At 46.8% G+C, this 25,748-nt stretch overlaps 1 protein-coding gene across 4 annotated transcripts in view; it reads right to left on the bottom strand.

Moving 5' to 3' along the window:
- WDR59 (WD repeat domain 59) overlaps positions 1–25,655 on the bottom strand; it is a 51,136-nt gene extending 25,481 nt beyond the window's left edge. For all 4 annotated transcript variants that reach the window (XM_040615272.1, XM_040615273.1, XM_040615274.1 and 1 more), the window contains exons 1-12: positions 25,564–25,655; positions 21,488–21,537; positions 19,463–19,598; positions 15,866–15,951; positions 14,899–14,979; positions 12,901–12,938; positions 10,245–10,333; positions 9,651–9,767; positions 8,615–8,692; positions 7,540–7,696; positions 5,769–5,848; positions 3,455–3,587 (exon numbers count right to left, since the gene is read on the bottom strand). In XM_040615272.1, the coding sequence (XP_040471206.1) occupies positions 3,455–3,587; positions 5,769–5,848; positions 7,540–7,696; positions 8,615–8,692; positions 9,651–9,767; positions 10,245–10,333; positions 12,901–12,938; positions 14,899–14,979; positions 15,866–15,951; positions 19,463–19,598; positions 21,488–21,537; positions 25,564–25,617 (1,099 nt within the window). In that variant the 5' untranslated portion in view covers positions 25,618–25,655. The remainder of the gene's footprint in view (positions 1–3,454; positions 3,588–5,768; positions 5,849–7,539; positions 7,697–8,614; positions 8,693–9,650; positions 9,768–10,244; positions 10,334–12,900; positions 12,939–14,898; positions 14,980–15,865; positions 15,952–19,462; positions 19,599–21,487; positions 21,538–25,563) is intronic.
- Positions 25,656–25,748: the final 93 nt, after the last annotated feature.

The raw sequence follows: 25,748 nt of genomic DNA, 5'->3' as shown, positions 1-25,748 counted from the left end.
TGACACATGGAGATATGAGTTTTACCTGGCAAAGACCTGTGAGCTGGAGGGTCTCAGCTGTTGTTTAGAGGCAGGCTTCTGAGCCTTGCTCTTCAAAAAACCAAATCTGTCTGCACACAGGTTTCCCAGGAAGGTTAAGAACCTGCCTGTATTCTGCACTGCCCTAAATGGTCTGTCTCTACTCATTTGAGATCCCTTCTCCTCCCTGCACAGTACTGCCAGAGTCACAAACAGCTGAACTAGAGCCTCTCAGTTCAGGGGGAAAGAACTGCTGCCAAAGCAGTCTCCAGGAGGAGCTCTGGCCTTTGGGACTCAGACCCCACCACCCCTGGCTTTCAGGGAATGCTTCCGAAGCAAAATAAAGCTTTGGGAGAGAGAAGGGGGCAATTCTGGCCCTAGCAGCGGCTTAATTCATTTGTAGCAGCCGTTTGCATTTTAACATTGCAAAACACTCTACTGTTTTAATGGCCTTTAAAGACTCATCTAAATGCTGGGTTTAGCTTGTCCGGTTCCAACACTTTTCAGGACAATAACCCCTGAAGGCCAGAACACATTTAAACAGCCAGGCAAGCACTGCAGGACACAAGGAATTATGGTTAATAGAGTGAACTTGACTGAGTTTCAGAAGAATTAACCTCTGCCTGTGCTCATTCCTCCCTTTTGCCTCGTATCTTGCTATGTACCCCCAACAGGCCAAGGGCAGCTCCTTCTGAGGAGTGTTTTGCTGGGGCACCACTACCTAAGATGATCAAATGTATTTTTTGATGATGGTGCCAATGACACAAGGGAAGTCCCGATTATTCAGCTGTCATAGTCACACTTGCAGTATTGCATTGCACAGACTACTCCTAGCAAAAAAATAAATTACAAGAAATGCAAAAAGCTGTCCTTTTACAGGTATTTGTCTAAAAGTTACGACTTTGCTGCTGGGACAAATATATCTGGTTTTACTGCTGCCCAGTGGGTTGCTGAACACGGATAGGTAGGATGCTTAGCTACTCATTCCTGTTTGCGATTTTATTATAGTGCTTAGATATACTTCACAAAAGGGAGCTGAAAAGGGGATTAAAGGAAGATCAGTGGCTCTCAGGGAAGATAATTATTTCTAGCTCAAGGCACCACATAGCTTACTGAAAAGCCATCTCTGAGGTTCCCGATATGGGCAGTACCCTCCCTTTGTCTTCTCCTCCCATTCCCTTGCAATCAGTTTCTAATCCCTCAAAGCCCACATATCTGTATAGATTCCTAAAGATCTTTTATAGGCAGCAGCCAGTGAGGAGAGCTGCACACTGACGACACAGCTGGTGGGCCTTCCAATTTATCTGCAGAGTGCTGTTCTCTTCAAACATCCCTGAAGTGCTTTACTAATATAACATGGAGACTTTTGTCTGCAGTTGAAATGCAGTCACCTCCAGGGTGAAACATCAACAGTCCACAACAGCTTTTAGGCTAGAAATAACTGAAATTCCTGCCTAGGGACTTGCCTGTGCATTAATCCTGCAGTCATGGTATTTGCAACAAAATCTATCCTGCTACAGAAAAGCCATTTTCATTCCCTTTGGCTGCAAGGGAAAACACCTACCAGTCCGAACCAAAGCCAGACCCACAAGGAAACCACACAGGGTGTATGACCGTGACCTCATCAAGGATAGTAAAAGAGTTAACTCTTCTCTGTGGAAAAAGAGAGGCCAGGCAGCCAGAATAACACTTAATGCTCCCACTGGAGCAAGAGAGGCTGTACTTCGCGCAGTACTGCTCATGGGTAGCACAGGTGGCTGAGGCTTTTCTTATCATATTATAAAGCCCTGACGCAGACAGAGGTGCTGACAACTTTTAGAAACCTGTTCTGCTGCCACATAGGACAGGTGGCAGAGGAGAACTTCACGGGGATTTGCTGGGTTGGCATCTTCCAGTCAGGAAGAGATGCCTTCCCTAAGGGACCTCACAGCTGGCTCCTTTCTCAAAGGACAGATATTAGACCACTTCCTCCCCTTCTCTCTGGTTTGTTGGCAAGTTAAAGAGAATGAAATCACTTTCCTGCAAGCCCCTCACCTGGGGATCCATTGTAGCACCCTGCTACAATACAGAAAGGAACTGTGCATTTAAACCCAAGCTGACACAAAGGCATGGGAGCACCGGATTCTTATTCCTCAGTATTAGACGGTGAAATCTCTTTAAGACAACTTTATCACATGCACATCATCACCATGGGTCTCAGCTGCTGCAATCTCTTCTTCTTCACTAACACCCTGAATGTTTAACCTGGCCAGCACCTTAACCACATAAACCCTCCTTCGCATTCCTTCCTTGTACGCCTTCTCTTCCATAAAGCCAAATCAATGCTTTCTGTTAAAGCCTCCGACCCATTCCCACCCACCCATATAGTACCCAGAATTTGGAGATACCATCCCTCTCCCTCTGCTCTGCCAGCCTTCAGGCACCTTTCATCAATACCCAAATAAAAATGCATGAGCTCTCTCCATATGACTTCTGCTGGATGGGAGAAGGCACCAGCAAACATCTCTGTGTTAGATGAGCTCACACAGTTAGCTCACCCCAGCAGAAGTGTTTAGGCACCAGGCGTGATGTGAGCAGCTCGTGTCAGAGTGCCTTACCACATGCTACCCTCTTCTCTCTGCTTAAACTAATCTGCTGGTACAAGACCTATCAGAGCAGCTCCAGAGGAGGCCACAAGAATGGTCTGAGGGATGGAACACCGCTCCACTGAAGAAAGGCTGAGAGTTGGGGTTGTTCAGCCTGGAGAAGACAAAGCTCCGAGATCTTATCGCAGCCTTTCAATACTTACAGAGGACTTATAAGAAAGATGGAGAGAGACTTTTTACCAGGGCCTGAAAGCGACAGGACAAGGGGCAAAGGTTTTAAATGAAAGAGCGCTGGTTTTGAATGGACATAAGGAAGAAATGTTTTACACAGAGGATGGTGAGACTGGCACAGGTTGCCCAGAGCAGCTGCGAATGCCCCATCCCCGGAAGTGGTCAAGGCCAGGCTGGATGGGGCTTTGAACAACCTGGTCTTCTGGAAGGTGTCCCTGCCCGTGAGATGGAGCTTGGGACTAGATGATCTCTGAAGGTCGCTTCCAACCCAAACCATTCTATGAGTCTGTGAGTTAAGAGCCAGAACTGACTTTCTGGCTGCCTTATTTTTAGCAGCAAGCCACAACTATAATCTAAAAAGAAGGCAATTAAATGATATTAGTGACAAGGAAGAGCTTCGTTTTACAGATAGAATCGTTGTGTTAGAGGAGGAAAAGCTTGGCAGGATGATCCTGGGAAACCCCTAGTGTTTTCCCTCCTCCCAGATGGGGAATCCATTAACCTTTGAAACTGCACTAGTTTGTGCTTTGCCTACGTTATTTTCTTATTTCAAGATGCATCTTCTTCCCAACACAAAGACAGCTGGTGTTTCAAGTTCCATGACCCATCGCTCGTCTCACCTTCCTCATCTCCATGTCCAGAGTTATGCTGGGGCTCCGAGTCCTGGGGGTGAAGGGTCTTGTCTGGCTCTGGCAGGTGAGAAATCCCATCGATGAGGTCCTCGACTCCATCCAGGATATCATTAGCACACAGCTGAAAAGAACAAACACACCCATATGGTGCACAACAGAAACCAAGCTGTGGAAAGAGCCATCACTAAACAACTTGTTTCTCCAGGGAGCTGGATATGCAAGGTCTGTCTGTCCATGCAACAGTCATGACCAAGACCTCGGCATTGTTTTTCTGTGACAAAACCAGGTGATTTTCCACTTTCCAGCATCCTCAGCTCTGTCACCTCAGACAGCCCAGCCAAATCTCCTACTTGCTTACAAAGCCACTTGATTGACAGGGCCAGTCTAAGTAACAGAGGTTTTACTTTAATCAAAACGAAAGCTGATTTAACTTTAATTCCTTGAATTAATTTGTCAAAACTGGATTAAGTTTTTAGATCAGATGTAATAGCAGCACCCTTTCTGCTTTTGATATTTACATTCCAGTACGATCTAGGGACCGAGGTACATTACTAGGGGCCCTAGTGTTCCAGGTTCTGTATCAAAAAGAGACCATGAAAATTTAGTATTTTAAGTTCAGCACAAGAAAACAGGGATGATGAAGAAACAGGGAGGAGAAAGGAAAGGACAAAGGTGCAATGCAGCAAATTACAGCATTGGTCACCAGCAATGTGCCATCAAGTATGTAGTTTGATCCAGACAAAGACAAGGACAACAGAGCAGGAGTCAGCAGAGGAATAGTAAAGGCTCTGACATGGATGAACATTTGATTTAAAGACAGGAAAGAAATCAAATATTCACAAATATATCAGGTAGGAATAAAGGGTCATTTTTTCACAGAGAAAGTTTGTTACAGACCTGCAGGACTTCTGCAGGATCTGTGCTGGGACACATGCTTCTCAACATATTCATTAAAAACCTGGAATAGGAGGTGAATAGCGACATGACCAGGTTTGCTGATGCCACCAAGTTTTACAGGGTAGTAACAAGAGTGGCTGAGTGCAAACAATCACAGAAGCACCTTACTGGAGTAACTGTATTAACATGAAAGATGAACTTCAGTTCAGATAAATATAAAGCAAGGCACACAGGGGAAAAAATGGCAAGTTCAAGCTGACTGAGGGAACAAGGTGTAGAGGCCAGACTGAGTCCATGTTTTCATGGAATTATGCCTGACAATTTAAGGAACAAACCAAGTACTGAAAATTCTTTGGAAAGAACAAAATTCAGATCCCCATCTCAAAAAGTCTACAGTAGAACTGAAAAAAGGTCGTGGAATGCAAAAGGACAATCGAAGACCTTGTACAAAGGATAAAGTAAATCAAGACCTTTTGACTTGAAAAAGGAGGCAGCTGAGAAGGGAGATCTACGGAATTACCAGTGGCACAGATAAGATGGCTGCTCATTTCATCTTCGGTGTAATGAAACCAGCAGGTTGTAAAATAAACAAATGAAAGGAGCTGTTTTCCCACACAACATGCAGAAAGCCAGGAAACTCCTTGTCAATAGGATTTTTAAGATGACAAAAATTTACACATGTCCAAAAAGAGACAGAACAAGTCTACAGAAATGAAACTCCTAAAGCTCTGTCAAATACAAAGATGCCAGACTCAAAGAGCCTCAAAGCTGTAAACTGCAGGAGGCTGGCAGGGCATATGAAAGAAAAATCACTAGATACTTGCCTCATTCTTATCTCCTTCCAAGATACCCACAGCTGAAGATGACACAGGGCAATATGGACCATTGTGGCCATACGAACCTCTGGTGTGACTCAGCACAGCTGTTCTAATAATGGCATCAGCAATTTGCAACTGCTGCCAGGCAGCAGAACAGGATTCACACTGCTTGCACCAGGCTGAGAGGCAATGGAAACAAGGGGAGGAAGGGGAGGGCACCATCCCTACGTTTACCTGACACCTAAAATGCCAAGAGTCATACAGCCTTGCAGCCATGGAGGTGGCATCTTCAGAGGCAATGCAGGCAGTAACTGATCTCCACCTTCCCCGAAGACTTCTACGCTTACTGTTACACAACAAAGCAGCCTTGCACTTCTACAGCAGCTTTTGAGGCACAGAGAGGCCTTATCACAGGTCTCCTTGGGGATGTTTCTGGGCTGGAGCTGAAGAGGAAAGTGAAGTGGCAGCTGGGTGCTGTGTCTGCAGCTCTAGGATATCAGAGGAGTGACTGGGAGTGCAAAGAAAGGGAGGGGAATGCAGCCCGTGAGAAAGCTGCCTACAGTTCACAAGCAGAAGTGTTTACGTACCCTCTGCAGCTGAGAGTCAATCCGCCACATTCGCAGAGTCTGATCACGGGACCATGTAACCAGCTGGTAGTCTTTAGAACCTACAAAAGACAGAAACAACTTACAGACCCCACTGAAAACAGAAACTATCTCAGCCCTGTGTTTTGTGTAAACAGATTCAAGCAAGCCAGCAGGGAGATCCAATGGATAAGGCACTAAACCGAAAGGCAGAGCAAGTCCTTTTCTGCTTGGAATTGATCAGCCTTTATGCCTCCCTGCACCACGGTTACCACACCTCTAAACGTGGTGTAATTTACAGGTGAAAGTAAGTATAATGAATGTGACACAAGTTTTCTAGGAACTAGGAATGAACAAAATCTACTATAATATTTAAATAAAACAAGTAATATAGTTGAGAAACAGATCTATCTTTACGATAACTGTAAAGTCAAAACATCTTTTAGTTCATCATCTGCTTCAAGATGCAGATGTTTTAAAACTTTTCTAAGCTAAGATGCTTCTGCCCTCCCCCTTTCTCCTTCTGAAAGACGGATGATGCCAAGACAAGTTGAGGTTGCAATGACATGCATCGAGCCACATACTATCTATTAACTGATAAAGGTACACAGGCATATTTATGCCCATGTTTACGTCTGGTGATACAGTTTAAGTTTCCCTTGTCAAACAGCTGCTACGCTTAAGAATTAGCTGCTGCACAGCTGCTTCCTACACCCCTCTGCAGAGGCACAGGGGCTAAATACAGCACAGCAGACTCTGTGGAAGGAGATTTGTGCTATCTTGGTTGTGTCTGCACTGAAGCAGACTTGGAATGCTTGTATGACTGATTTATGTTGCTTGAGATGAGCGTGACTTCCAGCCTCAGACATGTATCTATTAACTAAGACAACACAACTGTGGTTCAAGCCTCCTTGAATGCTCATTCACAAGCTGTCTGAGGCTGCGCCTCCAGATCCTAACACAGTTCTAGATTGCTCTCCTCTTTTGGAAGAGGAAAAGCAAGATATGGAGAAGGTGGTGACTTAACTGAATTTCCCCAGCAGCTGGTGGCAGAGGGTTGGACCACAACTTTTACAGGGCACTGCAAAGCTGTACCACCAGTGACACCGCAGCCAGGCGTGCATGTCCTGTCAATGGCACCCCAGGTGCTGGAAACAAAGCTGTGCTCTGTGTGGTTATCCAACCTCTAATACGGAATCTCCTATATTTAGCTGCCTACGCTGGAAAATTTAGTCAGGACTGAACTCTAAGAGCAGCCTCTCTATCCCACGCTCCTCCTCCCCTGCTTTTGCCAGCACACAGATAAGGTGGCCTCGCTGGGTCTGTGGTCTGGGATGTGCTGGAGGCTGCTGATCCCGGCAGTGATGTGAGGGGTTAACCGGTCAGCCTGCAGCTCGGAGCAGAGGGAGGTGCCTGAACTCCTACACCCATTTAATAGTTTGTACAATTTATTCTGAAAGATCCATTTAAAAATAGACTCACAGGAGAGTGGAAGCAATTAAGAGTCACCGCTGACCCACTCAGCATTTGGTAGATTTGCTTTGTTAGCATGGAACCAAAGGGCAACGCTTCTGTGGGCACTGCCATAAAACCAGTACAAAACAGCTATAGTTTGAGGGGAATGGGGTGGGAAAGTGGGTAGGAGCTACTCCAGGGAAAGGCAAGAGTCAAAAGGCAATAGTGTAAGCATCACAGCCAGGAGCCAGGCCCCCACACTCATGGTCAGCCGATGGCTGCAGCGCAGGGAAGAGCACACATCCAGCCCTGAACTCACCTTCTTTCTGCTTCCTCCACTGAAACTCCAGCACCACATCATCATGTCCCACAAAAGTGTGGACAGGCGTGTTCAAGTCAAAGACGTTCCAGAGAAGCAGACTGTTCTCCCGACGGAGCTGGGGGACCATCACTGTCACCAGCCCATTGCTGAAAGGCTTGAGAGAGAAACACCCCTCCAGTTAGCCCCCGGGAGTTATGCTCCCTTGCTGCTGTAATCATACTCTCATTCCTCCCTTTTCCCACCAAGAATGCTTGGGCTTTGAAGGAGCTCAGCACAAACCACAACGACACCTGAAACTGGGAGGGTCCAAGGCAGCTGCTGTGCAAAACCACTGTCTTACAAGGGGTAAGCAGTAGTACACTGAGATATTCAATGCAGATCACTTAAGATTAATAATTTCTTTCTGCTGCTTCCTCACTTTTCAGCTGTGAGGCTGCAGGGATTTCCCCATTGACTTTTCACATGGGACCCTTACTGCAATTTGCCTGGAGCTGGAAGAATTGGCACCTACGGACTGAGCTTCAGGCCATATTCAAATGTCTGGGGAAGGGAACAGATATGACTGATGTTAAGAGCTTTAGCTTCACATGGTTGGGTGCTTGTTCTGTAAAAGGCAACAGTTCTTGGATGTGATACACTGTAAGGGCCCACCATGGCATACTTGGAAACACTGGGAGTATAGAGGAAGCACTTGGAGAGGGAAGACCACTGCATTGCTCTGTGCAACATGTACCAATGCTGGAGCTGAGTGGAAAAACAGGACAGCGAGAGCAGCCACGACTTTCCAAGCCTCCTGCTCCCAGAGCCAACCACTGCACCCAGGTTTTCAACCCTCAGAATGATGATGTCCAAGACTGGGCTCTCACACCGTTAGTCATTCCTCCTCCTGAGTGCCCTCCATGGCAGATGTTGCTCTTCTAGGCCTTTTAAGCACCAAGAGAGATTTTTAAAATCAACTTAATGTCCAGCAGTAGAACTGGTGGAAGCCCTTCAGCAGTTCTTCTTTATTTAATGTCCCTTTGTACATTTGCTCTCACAGCACAAGTGGGGCTGGTGGGAGAGTCTCACTCACCGTGTATCTTGCCTTCCAGACAGGAACCTGGCAGGGAAGGATATTGAGGTATTTCCGAGGCTGACGGTAATCCCAGAACTTAAAAAAAAATAGAAGGCAACAGAAAGACAAGCAAAAGCAGGAGTCAGCTGGCTATACTTTCAGGCTGCAGTCTTCCATGCAGCTTGCAGATATAACAGCAAAAAACTTGCCAGGGTGCCCACAGCATCATTAGTAATCCTATTCATTAAGAGCAGAGATGGCCCCAAAGGACAAATATCAAGCTACTAGCATCTGGCAGCATCCCTTAGACAACAAGTGACTTGTTATATTCACAGTGATCATGGCTTGAGTAATTAGAGCAGGGAGATAGGCAGCCTGCATGGGCTTTCAGAGCTACAAGGTACCCTGCAGGCTCCCAGCCAATGTACCAGTCCAGACTGGAGGCAGGCCCACCCTGCTGTTACTGCTAATTTTGTAATGAAGAATCTAACCTTTTGCTTTGCTAGAATTCACAGCAACTGCATTTGCCTCAGAGCTTAGCTAAACGTGAATGAACTCCATTTGGCTGACATACAAAGCGCACTGTTTCCCCGCAAGTAAAAGGCCCTACATAGCAATGCTTGCAGGCAGTCTCTTAGTGATAACCCAGTTCGGCATGAGTTTGGGTACCCCAGAGGCTGGAGTATGTCTCCCCACAAGCTGCTGTAATCAGCTTGAGGTGGGCAACACTGCATTTTGGGGAGAAGGCTCTTCTGGCATGTATGGCCAGCTCCCTTCTGGCAAGCAGCAGGCAGAGGCAGTTGTTTTCAGCTTCAGTACTGCCCAAATCACCACAGATATGTGGCAAACATATGTGCACCCATTCTGCAACAACTTCTCTGCCTGTTCTGTAAAGCCACCCCTGGCTCAACACATGCAGGCGGCCAGAAACCAAAACATAAGGATGCGGATCTTGTCAATGGCAAGCACGCCCCAAGACTTCAGCAGCAGTAGAAGGGGATCTGCTCCACCACCCTGACATCTCCCAAGCAGGAGTCCCTGAAGCAACACTTACCCTGACAGAGTTGTCCTGGCTGGACGTGGCCAGCGTATACTCATTGTCAGGATGCCAATCCAGACCGTGGATTTTAGAGAGATGAGCTGCCAAGTACTCTACTGCAGTGCTGGGTTTCTGCAAGGAGAGACATTTTCCTTCTGAGCACAGGACTCCTGAAATTTGGTCTAGTTCTCTGGCACAAGAGACACTTTTAACAAGGGCAAGAGAGGTGGAACACCCTCCTGCTGGGCAAAGGCAAATAGCTCAGCAAAAGCAGTTGAAGAAGAGGTCCTGTGTAGGTGTGGCAAATTCCAGTCACCAAGTGCAGCCCTGAATGATACTTTATACTCAGTAAAACAGTTAAGTACTACAAGATGAAAAGTAAAATGTTAACGGGCACAGTGTCTGGGGAAGCAGGCTATCTACAAGCTCTCTTCAGGCTCGCAGGCTCCCAATTCCCTCTAGTTTAAATTGACTCACAAGAAAGATTTGGGGAAAAAGTAGCATATTTTTCTCAGTATTTATCAGAGTATTTATCCCTCTGACCAGAGGGACATCTGTATCAGGTAGGTGAAAATACGCACAAACTGCTCAAAAAACCCTTCAGCTTACCCTTTTGTCCCAAATTCGGACATCCCCATCATGGCTTGTTGCCAAACAGTTGGCATTTTTCTTGTTCCACTTCACCTGGGAAGCTCCAGCTGCAGTACAAAGAGAGCAGGTCAAAACAAGCAATTAAAAAGTAAATGGCACAGGAGACGCCTGACCTGGGCTTAAAGCTGCTCTTCTTTGCACAGGAAAGGCAGTTCAGAGGAAGGATATCCCAGAAAACAGCACAAAGAATGGTGTGGAAACAATTAACCATTGTGTCCTCAGGACAGCAAAGCAAGAGTGTTCCAGTTACATGCCTAGAGATCTTCTCTGCAATTTCTAGCCATGGGTTGTACCCGATTAAAATACTCATGCCCATTAGTTCAGAAGGAGCAACTTCCTCCAGAGAAGAACTGCAGGTCCACTACCTCCCTCCCAGATCCCTTCTGTTTTCATTCAAGTTACTGCCAGGTGCTTAAAGACTGATTAATTTCTCTCCCCATGTCCTGGTTTCAGCTGGGGTAGAATTTTCTTTTTAGTAGCAGGTGCAGTGCTGTGTTTTGGATTTGGTGTCAGAACAATGTCAATAACACACTGTTGTGCTCAGTAACCTTTATACTAAGCCAAGGACTTTTCAGTTTCCCAGGCCTTGCCAGCAGAAAGGCTGGAGGGGCACAAGAAATTGGGAGGGGACACAGCCAGGACAGCTGACCCGAACTGGCCCAAAGGCTGTCCCATACCATGGGACATCATGCTCAGTATATAAACTGGGGGGGTTGGCTGGGGCCTGCCGATCGCTGCTCGGGGGCTGGCTGAGCATCAGTCATTGGATGGTGAGCAACTGTATTGTGCATCACTTGGTTTCTTTTCTCTCTTCCCTTTGAATTTCACCCCTCTCCCCTTCTCCCTCCTTTTAATTATAACTGTTATTATTATTTTGGTTTTACTTAATTCCAATTATTAAATCGTTCTTATCTCAACCCTCAAGTTTTACATTCCTTTCTGATTCTCCTCCCCATCCCTCTGGGTGCGTGTGGGGGAGCGAGTGAGTGGCTGCGTGGTACTTAATTATCAGCTGGGGTTAAACCACAACACCCCAACACCCTCTAAACTATCTGATGCTATACAAGGAACTAGTGTTATTATCTATTACTGAAATGGAGGTGCAGGAGAAGGCTGGAATGCAGGTGGACCTTGTGTCTGGCCGGCTGGAGGTAGACTCACTGGGTGGACCAGAAGGCCACTGTATAACTGTCAAAACACACCACAGAAGTCAAAGACACCAATGGCATTGTAAAGAAACTGGATGATGGTCCAGATATGATGATATACGATATCACAAGGGACTCAGCCAAGGACCTAAAATCAGAAGATGGGCAGTTATTTCTAGTAAGTAGCAAAACACAGCTTCAGTTGATGTGGATTATTCAGGCGTTGTGAGAGAAATACATGTTCTGTTCATCCTTATTCTGCCAGTATTTTCAAAACATTTTAAGCTATCAGAAAGGTGAGGTCCATGAAAAAGCTAAACAGATCTCAGCCAGCTGCTAATCCCCACTTCACTACCCACCTCCTGCTGCATGGTGAGCAGATTCATCCTGACAACCTGGCAAAACACTAGTCCAAGGGAAAAAAAAGCTGCCAATAGGCTGCCAGTTGATTGATTTGATCCACTCACGGAAGGGTACATCAACATCTAGACCAACACTAAACGTAATCAGGCATGGGAGGAAGGAAGATTTCCAGGGAGGAAGCTGCTGGGCTGGCTCAGCTGACCCGTGAAACCTGCGCCCAGGCACCAGAATAAGCTATGCTTCTCTCCAGTTCAGGAAGGCTTCTGCGTCGCTGACAGAGAGGTTTGCTGGCTGAGAAGGAAGAGGGAGCCACTGCAGATGTGTAGCCTAAGGAGATCTAAGCAGCAGACCGTAAGAGACACACGTTGTGGGGACAGTAACTCAGGAAAAGGCTATTTTTCTCGTCACCCGTGCTTTGCCCAGCTCCAGCAGGCAGCTGGTGAGGACTGACACACAGCACCTGCCAGCAGGCGGGATTACAGGCGGCTGGACAGTCACACTGCCAAGAGCCATGACAAGTGCCTTTCCAGAGCAAGTGCAGCCCAAAGAGCATCTTTGTGTCACTGCTGCAGCTCCCTGCACCTTGGAGGTGCCCCAGGGCAGCAGACACAGCGGTTAATGTAGCCAGCCCCTCAGCAGGTAAGGGAGCAGGCTGGCAGCTGGCAGCACTGACAGCACTGCCTGGGGTGCAATTCAGTTTCTCAGCAGATTCAAACACAAAAGGACATGGAGAAACTACAGGCAGGCGACACAGGACGAGCAGTGCGGCACAGTGGTTAAGCAGGGAAGAAACTATGTCTAAAAGGCAGAAATGCCACATGACTGTCCATCAACTTCAGGACAGCCAGTCCAAGCACCACCACTGCCCTCCATGCCTGGGAACCTCCAAGGGCTCCACGTTCCTTCTGAGTTCCACTCCTCTCTAAAAGGAGCTGAGAACTGGAGCCTTTCAGGCTGCTCCTACATGGGACAATCACACACGGTGGCACTTTGGTACTCTGCCACAATCAGTTCTGGAGCATGAATGGAGGGATGAATAACAGCAGGGGCATACAACAACAGGCTTGCTTAATGCCTGCATCACACATACATGTCATACTTACCAACTGCAGAGAGCGAGACTGTAGGCTTCCTGGTGTCTCTGAAACACAACAAGGCTAACGTGACTACCCACAGCCCAGCCCAGCAGGTCCACACACACCGCACCACCCACTCCGCAGCAAGCTCCTTGCTATTCCAGGACTAATTTTATTGCTGCCTCTTGGGAGCTAACATGCCTTCTGCTTACCAAAATACACTGATGTTAAATGGAATACGGAAAGAGGTGACCATCTGGAGGACAGCAGCCATCCTGTCTTGCCACCACACACAGTAGCAAATTTAAGATGTAGGATGGAGTTAGAGGAGCCTAGAGGAGAAACGCCTGCAAGAGTGGCACATTGCAACTGGGCAGGCAAGGAAACAGGGCTCACAAAGCACTGCTGCAGGAAGCAACAAAATAGCCTTTCCCAGGAGGATTAAAAAGAACTAACAGAGCTGTGGAAAAACTAGACAAGAGGCACTGATGTGTTTGTGGAGCCTTTGCAGACCCTGATTCAAGGCAGATGGAGCAGTGACTTCAGAGCAAAGACTTCATGTCTAGCACATAACAACAAAATTACCAGGAAATAAGCCCAGCTGTGTACAGATACTACAGAACAAATTCTGCGGTGGTAGAAGCCAGTGCGGCACCATGACAGCTCCCAGCAGCTAGGACATGGAAAGGCAATTCACTCCTTGACCTTGCTCCTCAGGAAATCACCTGCCCTTTCATGAAAAACACCAGTGAAAATGAGGAACGTTGTCTTCAGCTTTTTTTGTTTGCTGAAAAGCAGAACATTTGCTGGAATGGACTGCACCTCTCCTTCTAATTCTGCCTAATCGAAAAGTTATTTTGTACAAAAAATTAAGCAGAGAATTTCCAGCTGCTCTTACCATAGGGCTACCTCCCTGGGGTGTCATTAGAGACAGCCGCTTCAGCAGCATGTTCTTTGCTGGAGGCCAGCAGCCCCAGGACCTTGCTGCCCCAGCAAGCTCAGAGACCTTATTAGCACAAGTGGGATGTAGAGGCTAGTCAGAGACTGCCTGAGCAGCGCTTCTGGACGAGCGATAGACGCAGACACAAAATGATGGAAGGGCACAGTAAGAGTTAAAGTGGGGCTTCTGATAACAGCCTTCAGATAACTCTGTTTTTTGCTTGGCACTAAGATAGTGTCACAGGAAAAGACAACCAGCAGTCATTGTCTCTCTATGTCTTTTAATTACACATTAATAATATATTGCCATTCTCAAGCACCATTTAACCAAGGATCTAAGTGCTTCATAGGAGCTAAACAAGCCTCGGGGTAGCCTGGTGCAGTGAGGTTATATAATTATCCTCCTATTATCACTGAGCAAGGGAGGCAAGAGAGGAACAAAGTGACTTGCCAGGGGTCATAAAGAGTCTCTGTACAGCCAGCAAGAGAACCCAGCAGTCTCAATGCCAGCTCCTTGCTTCACAGGTGTAAAATATGGGATTTCAATATTGGTGGGTTTTGGATATATAGTTGGAAATACATTACCCTGAAATTACTCATGATAGAAACCACCAGGAATCAAGAGATGGCACAAACAGGAAAATGTTTCTGAACACCACTGCCAGTCTTCCGACCACTGAGGGAGAGCCAGCAACAACCACTGAATTTAGTGGAAAATGGCTTAAGGATCATGAAATGGTGCCCACTCACTCAGCTAAAAAGCCCAGCAGGTTGAGGACCACCTTTGGACTCCAGAAAAAGCTGCCAAGGAAGGATCTGAAGTGGTTAGGAAGTGAAGCCAGTCAGTATTTTTTTAAAACAGGAGTGTGACTGTGGCTTAACTGTACCACTCTACCCTTCATTGACTCTGAACTGACTTGAAAATAGGGGAACAAAGTCATCTTTGAGATTACGGGAAGTAAATGAAGCCCCTTCAAGCGCAGCTGAAAAGCGGCGCCCATCAGTGCATGCTTTGCCCTGCAAGCTGCTAATTACAGAAAGGAGTCCAATGATTTCCCGGCAGCGCAGAAACATACTGATTCTTACTTGATGTCCCAGATATAGATGTATGTGTCAACAGAACTGGTGACCAGCAGGTCTGGCTCAAACACTGCCCAGTCCAGGTCACTGCAAATGCAAAATCATAGTATGTCAGCAAAGAAAAGCACACAGTTTGCATCAACTGCTCACAAGCCCCCAGTACATTTCTCTGACAAATTCATGGCATCCGTGACATCTACCAAAACTATTTAAGTGAAAAGCAAGATCTTAATCATTTCTCTAAGTAAATCCCAAGAAGCAATGAAATGCTTCTAAGTAAATTCCAGTGAAGTAACCTCCTAGCTCTGAACTTTACAGCTATCATGTATGCGCTCCTTCCTCCACAGGCAAAGTTACCAGGCATTCTTGGCATCAGCCTCTCTCTGGGATGCCTTCCCATTGGGATCACCCAAGTGCACCTGGGACACAAAGAGCCTCCAGTCAGCCCAAACAACGGCGTTTCAAGGGCTGTACATACTTTCCACAATCAGGAGCTGGAGTAAAAAAAAAAAAAGTCCTTCACCTGCATTTCCAGCCCAGTGCTGCAATACAACCCTAGAACCAGAGGCAGAAATCTCTCCTGCACCACTGTAACACACTTTGAGCTCGATCTTTGGGATTACCTGCTTTAATTAAGCTGCTACTGCACACAAACATGGCTCGGATTTAATTTAATAAACATGCTGCTATCTGTTTCCCAGATGATGGCTGCTGTTCTTCACAAGGACAGCAGCCTAAGGCAATGACACTTGAGCCATCAAAGGCTAAGTTGATATACTGGGGGGAGCCATGAAAAGGTGAGCAGTTTCACATCTGACACCATCTCCAAATGGGAAGGCAGTACAGTCCGGAAAAGTGGAAAAAACAGGCTCAGAGCAAGAGCCTGAGCAGGGCCAGGACCAGAACATTTCAGCTTCTATGGAACAATGCACCAGTTTCCACCCAGCGGTCCTCAGCATCCCTCGTTCCTCACCTGATCACACGTGTGTGTCCTTGCAGCGATGTGCACACTTCCCCATTACCTTCCTTCCACTTATACAGGTCAACTCGCTGATTGCTCTGAAATCAGATGGAAGAAAGGAGACAGTCTCAGGCAAACCAGGTAGGACAAAAATCCATGTCTTAGGACCAGGTTCTCTTCACTTTGAACAACCTGCTACCAATGAGTCACACTGTGATTAGCAAAGTCCTTGCCCAAAGCGGGAGAGCAAAGATGAAACTACAGGCTGCAAGGACTCAAAAGCTTACACTTTAATTACACCCACTTAAAATTGGAGATGAACAAGAATGGGAGAAAAAAAAAAAATCACATTGCAAAATATTTCCACGAAATGATGTTCTCTGAGCTTTTATTTCCTAACAACATGCTGTAACTGCAGGCAACAGGCAGCCAAATTCTCTCCGCAGGAATACCCTGCCAGTCTTTTCAGATTCACAAATGGAGTTTTCAGTGAGGGGGATGATAGACCACCACTGGTCCTCCTCAATTCTTTCCCAATTTCCTTCTGGGATAATCAGGGCCATTGCCAAACAAAACCAATACAGTCTAATGGCTTCAAGGTCATCTCCTCAAGGGTATGTCCATCCTTGCCAGCCCAGGGGAAAAAAAAAAAAAAGCTTTAAGTGCTTATCACTAACTGTAAACCACAGGAGCAAACCAAATGAATCAATGACAACATTATTTAGGGTTCCTTTACTCATTCCAGGAAGAAATCCTCCCCCAAATGCAGCCACACACAAAGTTACTTAGAAACTAGTTACCGTGCTTTAAAGTTCATGTTCTGCCTCAATCAAGGTTTGCTTCAGCCCAGGCTGACTCCAGCCCTTCTGGGGCAGGAATTGCCTTTTTGAGTGCATATATAGCACCAAGCACAGTGATTCTTGGGCTGCAAAATCAAGATGAATTTCCAAAAACAGAAATAACACACCTTCAACATCTGATTTTCATTAGCCTCTTCTCAGACATAACGTGTACACGAGGGAAAAGATCATAAAGAGGAGACATCTTACATTTTTTGTGGCAGTTTTTTGTGGTGGTGGAGTTTTTTCTACCCCAAAGCTGCTTCATATGAATTTAAACTTGCAGATAGATAAAACACTCCAGCCTTCCCTGAAATGAAAAGTCTCCTCCCAACCCAGCAATGATACATGGCACTTCTCTAATAGCTCACAGCAGGGCTGCACAAGGGCTTGGGGCAAGGAAAACTCCTTGCATGTTTCTTATTGACAGATGGATTTAAGGGGGTAGAGTGAAATTACCAAACAGGATTTGTCCAGGACTCCAGAGCTGCTGCTACAAGATGAGGATCACCAGAAGTTTCTCAGATTCTTAGTGGGGCATCTCACATGGAACGTGCTGACCCTAGCACCAGGTGTGTGGGAATGACAGCTCCTCCCATCAGGAGCATTTTCTAAAAACACATGTTTCTCCTGATAAGTATCAGTATACACTTCCAACAATTTCATCACCCTCTTGTTCAAGCATTTGTGACCACACAAAAGTAACAAGGATCTAGGCTCGAAAACAATGGCATTTCTGAAACAGCAGCAACGTGCTTGAGCCAGAGAGGAGACACAGCCAAGCACAGCAAAAGGACACGTTTCAGCTCTTCTGGAAAGAAGCTAAAAAAATAAGAAGCCCTTATTCAAACACAAGAACAGACTTTCCCTCTGCCTGCACCACTTCCAATTAACAGCACTGCAAACCAGGTGAGGGTGCTGGCCAGCAGGATAGTAGCCTTTTACACACTCCCTTTCCATCCACAGGGATGCAGAGGGATAGGACCCTCAGGGCTGTCTACACCACCTGAACACATGACGACCTCAATAGCAGGCTGATGGAGGACTGACAGCCAGCTGAGTCCCAAAGTGGCAAATCACATCTTCACGTTGCTGAATCCAAGCTGATTTAGCCTTCTGAAAGCACCTTTGCTCCCTTAGACATGGCCCCCCGACACATCCACGCTGCCTTCAGACCTGACCTGGGACATGCAGACCTGAGCACACGGTATAAGTCTGCTTTCCACTTCTAAACAAGACAGGCTAAACTCTAGTCCTAGGACAGGGCTGTAATGCATCAGCACCTGAACATCAACCACCTGTGAGATGGCTGGAAAGGAGGTGACCCATACTGGAAAAGCTGCCTGATCTCATCTTGGGGATTCCTTACCTGATGCGTGTTGGCAACTACATCTAAATCACCAGAGCATCTTTGCACCTTCATTTATAAACAGCAAAGTTTGATGCCAGCTGCACCTAGTTTCAGTCTGGAACAAGATGAGCTCCTGTGTTGGCTCCGTGCAGCAAGAGACAGGAGTGCTCAGATGGGTGGGATGGGCACAGCTCCCCTTTGCAGCAGGGTCCTGCTCAGATAAGCATTAATCTGATAACCTGACAAACTGGATATTGCCTTCAGAGTATATCGGAAAAGCATCTTTCCCACTGTACTTGTGGCCTGCACAGTACATTTCCTTATCTGGTTTTGATTTTCACAGACTGTATCCAGAAGTGGCACTGAAGGACACCTTTTTGCAAGTTGAACTAACACTCCACTCAGAAGCAGACAGCTGCTGAAAGCACCTTTCAGATGTCAGTCATGTGCCAGAGCTGGGAGGAGACAGGCTGGGGAAGGTCACCAGAGCAAGCAAGCAAAGGCTCCTAACTGACAACACTGGTCCACTTTTAAGACTGCCCTTAACTTCAATCATAGCCAGTCCAGGAAACAAAAAGAACAAAAAAACCCCAGGAAACCACTTTCAGCTAAGTATTTTCTCAAAAAAATACGTGAAACCTCTCTACCCCCAGCTATTCTAGGACTCTCAGGCTATAAAAGCAGATGCAACATGACAGAAAAAGCACCTCACCATGAGAGCAGTCTGCGTCTGGCTAGTGCCGGTTGCTGCAGTGCTGTGGTTGATGGCTAAGACTGCTGCTAGCAGAAACTTGGGGCTCTGGGTGAACAAGCTACAGGGGCATGACAGGGTGAGTAAAGATCAGAGCTAAAAACTGCATTCAGGTCTCAGACGGCCACTACTGCTTCTTCAGACCAGCCTATTCACTTCTCCACACACTGAATAAGAGCTCCTCGATGACTCGGCCCCTGCCCATCTGCAAATCCAGATTGTTACAGCGGTGAGCCAGTATTGACTTGTGCTATTTACAGACTGCCTGGTGCACCACATCCCACCAGGAAGGCAGGGAGGTGAAAACAAAACAGCACAGAGCAAGAAATTCAATAAGTGCACAAATCTCATAACAGAATGGAAGTTAGAAAGAGAGCACACCCCTGCTTCCTTCCAGAAAAGGACCATTTGGGTGCCTGATTTATTTGGCAAGGTGTTTTATAAAAGACAAGCAAGCAAAACTAGATTTAACACTGACTGACCAATAACTTGGAGCCATCAAGCCAAATACCTTGCTGGCAGTAAATGAGAGTTAGGCCTTGATCTTGCAGTGTGACTTGCAGAAGCACGCCTGTGCCAGCTCTGTACAGCCTTCCAAGGCCGCAGAAGTCCACCCGTGAAAGACCAGGGAAGAGGATGAGTTACAGCTTTTAAATGAGTGAACTTACCGAAGCTGCGAAGTAGTACGCGTAGCTGTCGTGCGGGTTCCACTGCACTGCCCCAATGTCCCACTTGCTCTGGCGGGAGATCTTCCGATGACCCTCGTTTGGTGCATCCAGGTTGACTATGTAGAGGAAACGGCGGCTGCAAGACACAGGGACACAAGGAGGCTGCATCACACAGAACTGATCTCAAAATCCCAAGCTCACATGGAGCTCACAGCCTTGCATCTAGAGGGCCAAAGAAGAGCAGGATTTCACAAGACAGTTGAAAATACTATTCCAGACACATACTTCAAAAAGAGCTACATTTAAAAAAAAGATATAACAGACATGCTGAAATTAGACAGGATCTGCAAATGTAATGGGTAGCTCAGACCACAGAAAACCTTGGATAAGTAGAATACAAAAGGAAGCACTGGGAAATGCTGTAAACACATCCAAATAAGCTTTGCTGGCCTAGTCCTGCAGCAGCAGAGCCGAGGCAGCACAGGGCTGGGCGTGCAACGCAACAGCTTCACTGGAACCAGCTTCAGTCTGGAGAGGTTGCTCTGAGCAAGAGTTAACGAGCCTTGACAAACGTAAGATGATTCTAATGGCTGCATCTTTCCACACCATGCTGTCTGGGGGACTTGGTTCCACAGACAGTACGAGTACACCTGCGCAGAGCTAGCTCAGCTGCAGCAGCTTAACACGGGTGGACAGCACTGCACTGATCTGGTTGTATTACCTGAGCTAACCCTTTATGCAGCAGATGTATTTGCATGACGCTAAACCTGAGCTTGTACATTCTGGTGGACATGGACACCTTCCCCACAAAGCTAGGCAAGGTATCATTCCCTCCACAGTCTGATTCATCTTACCAGCAAGATAAGCCGCCCAGAAATAATTGTGAGCCAGCTGAACTCTAATGGACAACCAGCACCAAAACATATTGAACCATATATAATTAACCACACCAGCATCACAAGCTTGCATAGCAAGCACACAGCTGCTCCGAGCACTATGAATTTTCCCAAGAGAACGAACATAAAGAGCATCTTTGCTGCCTTTCCAGACCAAAGTCCTCAGGGCTCCCTACTCTGAAATGCGAAGATGCTGAGCCCTCTGAGGCTCTCCTACAGATTTAAAACAAAGGAGACAAAACCTGAAGGGCTGCTGAGCATGCAGTAGAAGCTTGCAAAGCAGAGGGCCACAGACCCAATGCTGAAGTGCAGACAGGCTGTCCCCAAATAAACAAGCTGTGAAACTGAGCAAGCATAAGGAGGAAGTGGCATCAATTCAGACCCAAAGCAGCTGCTGAGCCAGTTACTCCTGCACAGGGCTGCCAGACTACGGGTTTACACGGAAGCCAGGGGGTCTCTGAGTTGTACGAAAGGACCTAAGGCTGACCAAACGTCAGCTGCACCCACACAACCCTGAATTTCAAGTAAACACCCTTATTGGTGTGGTAATTGTGTCACTGACAGCAGGGCAGCAATAGCTGATAGTACTGAAGGGCGGCAGCTGGGCAGGCAACTGCTGAACAGTTTGAAGACTTGCCCTGGAGGTGGCTACATAATGCCAAGCCCTCCTGGGAGCTCTGGCAGCTTGCAGTCCATGGCACCTCCTGTTCTTGTTGAGTATCATCCCTCACTGAAGCAGGAGAGGAGCAGGTCAGGGAGCTTGGCTCTTCTGCCCAAGTACGCTGTGGGGATATCTGGGGCAAATTTTATCTTGAGGAAATTAAGCGAGCTGTATTTCAAGCAGAATCCAAATAGTACTTCATGGTGCTCCACCTCCCACAAGTGGATTTGGGAAAGCCCATATCGGGAAAGCCACGACAGTACTTTATTGTGCTGTTGTTGCTGGCTTTCCATTCTGTATCCCATTGGAAACGTGACCCAGAATCCTTTTCATCCAGCCTTGAACAGAACTCAGCTGCACCTTTCTGAAACAATACATCAGCCCTTCAATTGAGGTCAGCCTGAAGGTTGCTGATTTGGCTTGTGGAAATGATTGTCATACATTTCTAATGGGGACTGTCATGCTCACCCTGAGAGTACTGCACGCTGTCCCAGGCAATCCACTGACATCGCAGTCGCCTGTTAAAGAGAAGCAGAGACAAAATTAAATTATACCTGTCAGGTCAGCTTCTCGGTCAAAACACACAGCTTTGGGGAGGAGTTCAGGAACACCTGCCAGCTCATCTTCAAGGTATAAACTGCTATGGTAAGAGTCAAGGCTGATACCTGTCAGGGATGGCAGAAGTAACATCCCCTTAGAGAAGCACAGATGGGAGACAGGGTGTAGCGGTTGATTTTGGGATGCAGGACAGCGCACAAAAAACATCTTTGTTCAAGTAAACTGAAGGCAAGACCTGGCAGGCACCATTACAAGCACTGAGACCTTGCTCCCTTCTCCCCGCTATGGCAATCACAGCTGCAGCCTTTCAATCAGCAATCTCTAATAATCCGTATTAATCAGCCTCTGCTCCTGCTCAGGAGCTTTCTCAGTCTCTCTCTCTTCCATTGCAGGGCCAGATTTAATTATATGTGTACTGGGAGATAGCAGTGCAACCATTTGTGTGTGGCTGGTCTCCAAAAATGAGACATGGCTAAGAGGCATCAGAATTTACTTTGGCACTGCTTGTAAAGAAGGCTAAGAGATAACTTAAATGCCGTAAGACCCCAAAAAAATTAAACAGACTGTTTCAACATTGTCTCCCCCTTTTTTGTTCAGAATGGAATTGGCCAATCACCTCATTTAATTGCCAAGAGAATAAAGGAAAATTTTACTTGGAAAGCTGAACAGTTCAGCCCATAAGCACAGATATGACTTCAATGCAGTTTTTAGCGTTCACAGTACAAAATCAGCATATGCCCCATACTCTTCAAACTAAGTGCTGTCATCTTCAAAGCTACCTCTCGGAGGGCTCAGGATGTCTCTGCTGCTCTTCAGGATTCTGCTAAGTACTCTCAGCATGGATGTAACAAGACTTCCAGATGTCCCACAGCTACTACTTACAAGCATCACTGAAACCAGACAGACAACGTGGCAATCCCACTCCATTTCAATCAGATTTGACAGGAGAATAACCATCACAAAAACCCAGGTTTTTTTCAAGCAGGGCCCCATTCCCTGCTTGCACGTACACCAGCTAACGGAAAAACAGCATCACGGGCTCATTCTTCACTGGAGGCCAAAATGCCACACGGCAAACAGCTACAAATGCCTGCAGAGTTTCAGCAGGAGTCTGCAGTAAACCCCAGGCCTACATCTATACCCCAACCACGCCAAGTTCCAGCACTTCTGTTCCAGGAACAACCCGCTTCCATTGCTTTTTCTTGGTAGCACATCCAGTCTTCTGGCAAGGCTTTCCTAGTCCTAAAACTAATGCTGTAAATAAGCAGCTAGTTTTAATATCTCTAAACGGAAAACAAATAATTCCAGCTTCCTAAATTTCACACCACCTTGCAAAACACAGCGGGTTACTAAATTCATACTAAAAAAACCCAAACAAACAGAACACCAAAAAACCAGGAGAAGGAAGCTTTCCTTGACAATACACATTTCACTTCTGAGGAATGAAAATGAGGATCCCTAAAGCTGTTACTGGAACCGGAACTTTCTCATGTGATGAAGAGCTAGTCAGCTGACATATTTCACACAGCTGTGGCCATCTTTCCTCAAGACAGAACAAACACCATCAATTTAAAGTGATTGATAATTTCACACACCAGCTTATTTTTTCCAGTATCGGCACCAGGATCTCATTCTTATAAATTGTTTATTTATTCATTATTATTTAATAATGAACATGGGTAAACCGTTTTTCCAGGCACCAAATGTCATAAAATGTAATGATCAACTAGAATGAAGTAAGAAGTTTCACATGTCAGGCTGCTATTCTGGTTGGTCATAAATGAAGTCATTTTATGGCAACAAATAGCTCCCTACAATACTTCAGTCTTATCTAGGCAACAGAAAGAAAAAAAAAAACCAGTTGTCATTTAATGTGCTTGGTGAACTGATATGTCAGTCTTCACAGCACAACCTTCCAGAAGGAGGGAGCTGAAACTGAACAAACCAACCTGAAAGCAGTTTTTATCCTAAAACAGCAATCAGGATAGTTAGAATTGCTGTTTATGAGTAACAATTAGGTGAATAAGCATGGTAGGAGTACCACGCATGTAAAAACCAGCTCTGAGCCCACAACCCAGGCAGCATCTTTTCAGATTTCAACCACCTACTCTGGTATTTCACTTCATTTCTGCTAGGTAAGCCAAGGAAAATACATTTTCATGACTGAACTTCCATTAGTTTCAAATTTAGTTTCATTCTCTCCACCTGAAAGGCAACAGACCAACCCAATGTGCTAAGGCTATACTGGTTTTCAAGAGGTGCAAACTCTTGAGGCAAGAAATATCAGTTCCCTGCACACCCAACTTCCCATCTACACACCAGGTTGCTACAAGTGGTACTATTTCACCGTTGGATGTGGCGAGCTTTACTCTCCTTTTGATAGCAAGGACAGTGTGACAAAAGCCTGTGGATCAGAAGAGTACAGAGACTGCCCCCTCTGTCACCTTGTACAGAAAGGGGACGCTTGTAGGCAATGCTGGCCCTAAACTACCAGAGATCTTCTGAAGTGTTGCAGGCTGGGTGCTGTAGCTTTCACATGACACGCTCTGGCATGGCGAACAAAGACAACTGCAGTGCTCGCAGACATGTACAGGCTATAAATGTAACAGCTGCCCACTCTTTTGACTCTTGTTTCCATGTAAATTGGTTTTGGGATAGGGATTCTGGAGACAGCATGGCCTACAGACAGAGCTGAAGCCTGGTACAGGACGATTACAGCCAAGGTGTTTCAGTTTCTCAAGCTCGGGTTTCCCATCTGCAAAAATGTTCATGCAGACTCCTAAAAAAAGCTCAAGCACAAACGTATAAATGAGTTTAACTTGAAGCAGCAGTCTAGCAGCCCCAACCGCACCGAAGCTCTCTGGTTTCGTATGAGAGAGCAGGCAGGTCAGAACAGCTGAAGAAAGATCACACCACAGTAAACCGAAGTGACCAAAATACCAATGGTTAACCTCGCAATTAAGGTATACGCCTGTACAACAGCAAGACTGAAACCAACTGCTGCAGAAGAAGATGGAAACACCTGTTCTCTCTCCTCTCCGCTCCCACACGCAGTCATTATGAATAAGCAATCAAATCAGGAGGCCACGCATCTCCTGAGCCAGATGCAATTTAAACTGTGATCTAGGAAGACATACCTTCGTCCCTCATTACCAGTTTCCTGAGAGCAAACCTTCAACAGCAGACAAACCTGCTTTAACATTTCTTCCATGAGGAAAACAAAGCCGATATAAAGCTTTTGAGGTATAAAAGCAAAAAGCTCTGTGAGCTTACAGGGGGAAGGCTGGATACAGCAGGCAGGACCCTGCACCTGTTTGCAATGGTGAGCACAGAGCTGACATTGTTCCAGCACAAGAGGACAAACTAGAAGACAAGTTTGCAGACCTGTATTTTTTATTTTAATCTTTCTGGGTTTCCTGTTGAAGCAGTTCATAGTTCACCCACCATCCCCAGCTTTGCTAAGCAGCTGCCAGCATCTTAAAAAAACCCGTTTCTTAGAACAGCTCCCAAGAGAGCACATAAGCAAACTCTTAGAATTCTCCAGTAGCCAGCAACTTCAAAAGCTGACCTTTTTGCTATTTATAAAAAACCAAAACCTGCTTTTCCTCCTAACCGAGCAATTCCCAACAATTTATGTCGCAGCAGAGAAGGCAGCTAAAATGGTCTCAGAGGAAAAATGAGGAAAGATGTGTGGGAAGTGGTAATAGCTCCTATTAGGCCTGCCAATATACTTTAAAAAAAAAAACAGCCGAGATCTAATTAAGACTAAAAATAAAGCGCCTCATGAATCAAGGCAGTATCTCCGCGCAAACGGCTCCGGGACCGGCTCAGCCCCGTCCGCGGCCGCCGAAAGGCCCCCTGGGGCCGCCGAGCCCGCCCGGGCCGGGCCCCGCTCCCGCTCCTCACGGGAACGGCCGCCCCCCCACCCCCCCGGAGCCGGCCAGAGCGGCAGCCCCCCGGCGACGGCGGCGGCGGCCCCCCCCGACCTGGGCGTCGCGGAACTCCACCACCACATTCTCGCTGCTCCAGCGCGCCGCCATCTTGGGCCGCCCCAGCAACCCCCGACGCCGGCGGGGCAGGGGCGGGGCCGGCGGGGCGCGCGCGCGCGCGGCGCGGGGGCGGCTGGGAAATGCAGTCCGCCCCTGCCGGCGCCCCGCGCACCCCCCCCCTG

This window comes from Falco naumanni, chromosome 15 (genome assembly GCF_017639655.2).
Source record: "Falco naumanni isolate bFalNau1 chromosome 15, bFalNau1.pat, whole genome shotgun sequence".
Taxonomy (NCBI): domain Eukaryota; kingdom Metazoa; phylum Chordata; class Aves; order Falconiformes; family Falconidae; genus Falco; species Falco naumanni.
The sequence above is the reverse complement of the archived record's forward strand: the minus strand, read 5'-3'. Positions and strand labels throughout refer to the sequence as shown.